General features: G+C 49.6%; 1 protein-coding gene across 1 annotated transcript in view; it reads right to left on the reverse strand.

Moving 5' to 3' along the window:
* PTGFRN (prostaglandin F2 receptor inhibitor) overlaps positions 1-5,395 on the reverse strand; it is a 66,079-nt gene extending 60,684 nt beyond the window's left edge. The window contains exon 1 of the mRNA XM_005524190.3: positions 5,200-5,395. Within this exon, the coding sequence (XP_005524247.3) occupies positions 5,200-5,263 (64 nt within the window). The 5' untranslated portion in view covers positions 5,264-5,395. The remainder of the gene's footprint in view (positions 1-5,199) is intronic.
* Positions 5,396-7,130: the final 1,735 nt, after the last annotated feature.

A 7,130-nucleotide genomic window follows, 5' to 3' on the forward strand; every position in this document is an offset into this window, starting at 1 on the left:
CACCTTTGAAACCAATTCCAACTCTGGAAGGAATAAAAAAAAAAATCCTTTTTTTTCTGTCTCATTAAGACATTTCTGTTTCATTTAGAAGAAATCAGCAATACTTTACAATTATGAAATCTTACTTGTAAATGAATAAGCCAGATTCTGACAGAAAACTCAAAAAACCTGGGAAACTTTAAGTTCCTTAATTTCTGACTTGCTTCTTATCCTATTTCACGTATGCTGATCATCTGGAGAGACATTATTCACAAGTTTTGGCACCTTAGCAGCTACTTGTCAGTTTATCCAAAAGCCATTTGGTCTGAAACTGATTTTATACCTTTGCCCCTTGCAAAATACAAGGTGTATTAAAAGTTTCTCATTATTTTTAAAGCCTCTTATCAGTAGATATTCAAGTCTTGAAAGATAACTGGAATTTGAGGTTTTCTAGAGAATCAACTGACAAAAAAAAAAAGTAAAAATTGAAAAACTAGTATCTCCCTGATACGAACTCATTTCTTCTTCAGAACAGGAAATTCTAAAAACTTCAAACCTGCTTGTATCACAGTCTTTCCCTGCCTTGTTCGATCCAGTCTTGAGGTACCTTATGCAGGTTAGGAACTGGGGTCATGAAAGAAACTGCTTATTATTATTGGACAGAAATGGAAACATCGGTATGCCTAGACAATTTCACCTCACAGGTCTCTATAAAACAGACTTTATCACTTACTATCACAGATCTCAGAAAGCAGAGCAAATATCAGGGGCCTGGTAACACCTCCAATAAAAATCAAAACCGAAGTATTAGACAGCTATTTTTATTTGCATTACAATATACAGTCTGACTTCATATACCATCTAATACCTTTCTTTTCAAAGTAGTAGAGACTTTTAGAGACACTGACATAACCTGTACTTTGACCCAGCTCATTTTAGTAATGTTTTCCTCAAGTTCATTCCAACTTAACTTTCAATCAATTGCGTACCATAATCTGAAAGAATTCACATTTTCAGACAATGTGTCCCCTTTCCCTTCCTTCTAAAATACAGAACTTCACACACCATAAAATATATCACTGAAAGGCATCTAAAACCAGACAATTGAAATGCTCGCTTTCTAAAAATACCTTATTCAGGTATGTACCCATTTCCCTTCTAAAAATAATGTACATTTATGTTTTGCAGGTTAGTGTTTGACAAGGATTATGGAGATTGGAAAAAAAAGCCCCAACCCACAACATCAAGAAACAACCACACAGAAACAAATCAACCCATGAATATATTAGATATGAAAGCTGAAATCTCAAATGCCCCTGAATGTTTGTTTATATAACTAGATGCATGGATATATATTATTTCTTAAGCACATTCCCCTCTAATCAAGCATGTGGCTGCATTTTTAAATGACCCCTACTGCTTACTTCAAATCTTGTTCAGGCAGGTTTACACCTCAGTTCAGGGATTAGAGCCAAATACAACAGAGGCTACCTAAAGAGAGCAAGCTGTTGCTATGTTGAAATGTAGCCATCAAGAAACCTGGGGAACAAGGTCGAAGAAATTCAGAAAAAGCACCTAGACTCCCTAAAAGGCAACCCCAGACAGGCACCTACAAAGACACAAGAGAGCCAGAGAAGGAGACTAAGCTGTCATCTGCCAACCCTAAAGAACACAGGATGTAAAGGAACAAACACTCACTACACTGCTCACCCTTCGATTCCCACATGTTCCCGCAGCCTACACACCAAGCAAATACTTCAGCATGACAAAGCCACAGGGAAAGCTCTTCCTCCTCAGCAACACCACCTGCCCTTCAGTGCCTCACCAACCCAGTTCCACTACATGCTTCTAGTGCCTTAGCAGTCTGCATTTCCCTTTTGGAAGCCTTTTTAGCCACCTCCTAATTCACAAGAGATAAGCAGGTCTAGCTGTAAGCCTTCTCTGAGTAGCAGTGAGGATCTGAGCCTGCCTCCTCCCAGGAACAGGCAGGCAAAGGCCACCGGGGCCAGCCCTGGGCTCACCCGCAGGTGGAGCAGGCACCAGCAAGGAAAGACGGAGCAGATTCCACTCTAACACAGCTTGAACACTCCTTAGGCAATCATCCTTACATTGCCTCCCTGCCCTAAACCTTGAGGCTCTCCCGTTTTCTAATGCTCCCACTTTAGCTGCAAATGTAGGAAAAGATTAAAGCACACTTTTCCTTGAAGTGCACGATCACAATAACTTACACTAATTACCAAAAGCCTTCTATTGCAGAGCGTGAATTAAACCTTTATTCAAATGACTAATTGTTGTAGCTTCTGAGGAAGAGAAACAAAAATCATTTCAGACACGAGATGCAGGAAACAACTCCATTCATCTAAACACACAGCTCCTGGGGTTCTGGCATGCTGGAACTGACTTTCATCATAGCGGACAGTGAGTGCCACACAGGTCTAAAAGGTGAGTAAGAAAAAGACCATCTCTGGGAAACCCATTATCAGTGGTTTTCCCCCAGGATCTACTGAGTACGTGCTCTCCTCACGCCCCATAGCATTTAAACAAAAAACCTTTTTTTTTTTTTTTTTTTTTTTTCCCCAGATCCACTGAAATGATTCCCAATCCACCTTGAACCTCAAACAAGAACCAGGAAAAAAAATCCAGGAGGTGGAATGCTTATTCTTTACTTTACTGTTTGAGCCCTGGTAACAATCAGATACTTGTTTTGGTTTTTGGCTGTCTTGTCCTAGGAGAGATGTTTTGGTTTCCAGAGCATTTCACAGGTTGATTAGGTAGATTGGCTGCAGAGTGAAATTACACATGAAACAGACAGAGCAAAATGCTCTCACAGTGCCCTTCTTTCTCAGGATCTAACCACACCAAAGGAGGGAAGAAAAGAGACTAGATCAAGCCTTAATATCAGGATCCCACAAATCTTCTTACCAAACAGATTATAACTGTACTGGATCCAAAAGAAAGGATGATAAAACATTATCATTTGTCACAGCCAAATACTTCAGCCATTTGCATTCTTTTGCTGGATTATTTTGTAAATATCAGAAGAAAACGGTCAAGTCTAAGTTCTCACAAGGGATAAACTTGTCTATGCTTCAGGTCCTTCCCTCCATCTCCCTTATACGAGAATTCCTCAACACTTGCAGCAAAAGCTCCAACCCATCTCTCCATTAAAGAGCTGCTATAAATTGTTCACAGAAGCATACTCCCATCCAGAGTGAGAGAATGACTGACTACTTTCCAAACTTCTCAACCTTTGGAACATCTCACAGAAGTGACCAAGTAATGGAATCAGAAGATAGGCACTCTACAAAACATACAACAAATAAGACTATAGTTCAGAGATTTCTCTGCACACAAAAACACTTTCAATTTTAAAAGTGCCATTCCAATAACCAAAGAAAAAAAAATCTCCAAGAGACAACTCAGAACATCTAGACAAACCAGATCATGAACAATGGCCATATATCTCTGCATGAACACTTTAACTTCTTCTAGTTATTTCATCTCGAATTAAGAAGGAAACAACTTTCCTGTTGTGCATCATCCGTAATAGTTTTTACTTTTCTGCTGCATGACCTTGAGCATCTGAGTGTCTTGATTTTCCACTTGTCCTACTAAACCATTCTCTTGAAAAATCTTATTCCCTTTCTGTTTCTAAACAAAAACACTGAAGGTGATCTCTCCAGCTCCTGACTGCTTTCCCAGCTGGCAGAATGCCTATAATATAAAGATAAACGAGATGACTAACATCAGCTGCAAGTAAGAGAAAAGCACAGTGGACACCTTTGTCTGGTAGGATCTTGTAGACAGAACACCCTCTGCCCCAATAGCTTGCAAGCAGCCTCAGGAAAAAGACTGGGACAAGACCAGGTTTAGGAAGATGACTTTTCAACTGCAACCCTCAGCTCTGCCAACCTGCCTATGAAAGATCCAACAGTCAAACCATGAGGAAAGTGCTCAGGCAGACTTAAGGAAAAAAAAAGTCACAGCAAAGTCGAAAGTACAAGCACAAACTACGTCAGCGAGTCGTTTTGTTTAAAGAAGAGTGTTGGCAATGTGGGGCTGGGCCACTGTGTAGTTTTTCCTTCCACTTGAAATTTGGAAAAGGCTCCCACTTACTACCTGCAATTAATCAAGTGTTCTGAATCATGAACTACGTAACTTGTGGGACACGCTTGCTCACCAGCACCTGATCTCTGGCTGCCCAGAGCCGACATAAAACCACTTAAATACTACTACACAGAGCTATCTAAGCCGGTCAGTCTTCTGGTTGTCTACTTTTACATCCACTACTACTTCTGTAACAGGGTTAGCAATAATGCTACAAGTACAACGTTGAGAAAAAAATACAAAAAAAAGAAAAAAAAAAAAAGAAAAGAAAGGAAAAAAAACCACGACAACCCACCACCCACCCTTTTGTGTAGCACTTGCTTGTCTTTATTCCTGCACTCTGCCTGGCTGGCACTGACACCAGTAAGGAACAATGCCACATGTCACGCTAACGACAGCTATACAATTACCTGAACACGGCGTAAACCATCACCTACACAATTACACGCTATCTCCTAGCGGGAGAACTTCCCGGCAGAGGCAGCAAACAGCGGGAGCCCGGCGGGGAGGGTGCAGGGGAAGCGCCGCTTCTCCGGCACTCTGTGTGCCCGGAGAACCCGAGCAGGGTGCGGGGCTCCTCCCGCAGCCCCCCGGGGGACAGGCAGAAGGAGGGTCCCCGCCACAACGAGCGGCTTCACCTCCGCCAGGTGAGGTTTCAGAGAGCGCTCTCCCCTCAGCGCGACCACAGCCCACGCACTGGGTCCTTTACGAGCAACTACGGCTCCACCGCCACGTTCCGCGGCCGGGGCGCCGCGGGACCCCGGAGACTGCGGGAGTCCCTGGGCAGCACCCCGCGACCCACCCCCGCTCCGGGGAGACCCCCTAAAGTTTCGGGGAAATGCCCGGCAGCGATCCCCCGGAGGGAGCCGCGGGGCCCGGGGGGGCTGCGCCGGCCGATTCCTGCCGCGGCCGCGGGCCGGCACAGCCCGGCGGGCAGGCGGCACAGCCCGGCCCCGCCGAGGGCAGCGCCCGGGCGGGCTCCGCCGCGCCCCCGGCGGGCACGGCCCGGCGGGCGGCTCCCTCCCGGCCCCGCCGCGCTACCTGCGGCCAAGGTGGCTCAGCACGCCCCGGCCGCCCTCCCCGCCGCCTCCGGCCGCGCCCCCCGGGGCTCACCGAGCAGCAGCAGGACGAGGAGGAGGAGAGGCAGGCAGGACGCCCTCTCCCCGCGGTGCCCCATGCTGGCAGGGCTGCGCGGCGCCTCTCCTTAGGCGAGCGGGACCGCGGGCACGCAGGCTGGGCTGGCCCGGGGGGGAGCGGCGGCGGCAGCGCTCCTCGGCCCCCCGCTCCCTGCCCTGCGAGCGCACGGAGCCGCCCGCCCGCCCCGACCGGCCGCGCCGCGCGGCGCAGCCAACCACAGAGACAAACTTTCCCAGCGCCCGCCCCCGCCCGCAGGTAGCGGGGGCGGCGCGGGGTCCGGCCCGGCCCGGCCCCTTCCCCTCAGGCGGGAGGGAGGGAGGAGAGCGGCCCGGGGCGCGCGGGAGAGCGCTTCGCCGAGCGGGGCCCAGAGGCGGACGGCGCTGCTCTGGCTGCCTCCCTCCCTTCTTCCCTCCCGGAGCTGCCGCCGCCGCGCACACGTGGCCCGGGAAAGCCCCGGTGCGGGGAGGGCGGGCTCGCCCGGCCGGGAGCGCCCACCGAACCCCCGGGAACGGTGCTTGGGCAGCGCGGGCACTGTTGGAGCACTTGTTCCGGCCGCGGAGCCCGTCCGGCCCCGCCTCACGGGGGTGGGGTCCCCTGGTGTCCGCTGCCCTGGCGCGGGGGTCGCCTGTGCCCCTCTCCTCACATCCCTGCGCACGGAGCCGCCGCACTCGTGTGGAGTCACTGCTGGCCCTGTCCCCAAACGCAGCCCCAGCCGGGGCACCGGCGCCACTCGCGCCCCCTTCCATGCATGTGTGCACGGAAAAACCAGTGCCGGGTGTGGCGGTCGTGTCCCCTGCCCTTCCACGGGCAGCACGGCAGCAGTGGGCCTGCCCGCGCTCCTGCGATGCCACCCTGCTCCTGGACTAGGGTAGGAGGGGACAGCACAGACACCTCGTGCCCCAAGCACTTCGTGGACAAGGCCACCGCTCCCTCCCCCGCTGGTGCCAGGCAGCCCCACAAGCAGCATTGCCCCTTTTTTGAGACTCGGTTTCTTTCCTCCTGCCTGAGATTCCAGTTAACTCAATAAGGGGCTGCTGCTGCATGGCGTTCATGCCACCAACTCTACCGCCTTTCTTCCCAGCCTGCTCAAAGATTTTTGTTTGCTCGGGGATTTAATTTCCTGTTTGTTTGTAAAAACAAAGAGCGGAGGCACTGGGCGGCTCTCTAGTAACTCGGACCAGTTATCTGCTCTTTCAGTCCCCTTGCCACATCCTCTGCAAAATCTGTGCTCTCCTTGGGCACGTCTTGCTGTCGTCCAGGCTCTGCGGTAGAGAGGTCTGTGTTACACGTTTTTCTGTATGGGGAACCTCTGGGGCCTGTGCATGGCTTGGGGCAGCTGCTCCTGCACAAAATGTCTGGTTTAGGCTTTATTCTGGCATCTCCAGTGCACCTTGGTATTGAGCATGACTTGGATTGGGCGAGGTCGTTTACTCCCGACAGCAGGAAGTGTGTGCTGTGTTCTTGACCGAGCATGATTATCAGACTAGATTTTAAGCTGGACTTTGTTATTCCTTCTGTTATGCTTTATGGGAGAGAGGGTGTTGCCTAATAGGAATGAAACGAGACCATCCTAAAACTGATGAGGAGAACTTTCACCCTCCAACCACAGTTACCTGAGTTCCTGCACAAAGTAGATCAACCTCTCTGCAGAGCTGCAGCCACGAGGTATTGTGGGGATGCTTGGTCCTGTGCACAACTGAAGTCCTCCCAGACAGCAAATGAGGCTGAATCCACCAATGTGACTGAGAAAAAAACACCCAAATAAAACAAGGCTGTCTTAAAATATGTTCACAATGCCCTCATATCCCTGCTTGTTCTTGCTGCCTCTTTCCAGTCATTCTGGTCTCCTCCTCTAGCCAGCATTTAAACACACTTTTTTTTTTTCCACTGGAAAATGTCACTTCCAT

The sequence above is a fragment of the Pseudopodoces humilis genome, chromosome 2, assembly GCF_049639895.1.
Source record: "Pseudopodoces humilis isolate 2021_Gansu_Grassland_sample_001 chromosome 2, ASM4963989v1, whole genome shotgun sequence".
In the NCBI taxonomy this organism is placed as follows: Eukaryota; Metazoa; Chordata; class Aves; order Passeriformes; family Paridae; genus Pseudopodoces; species Pseudopodoces humilis.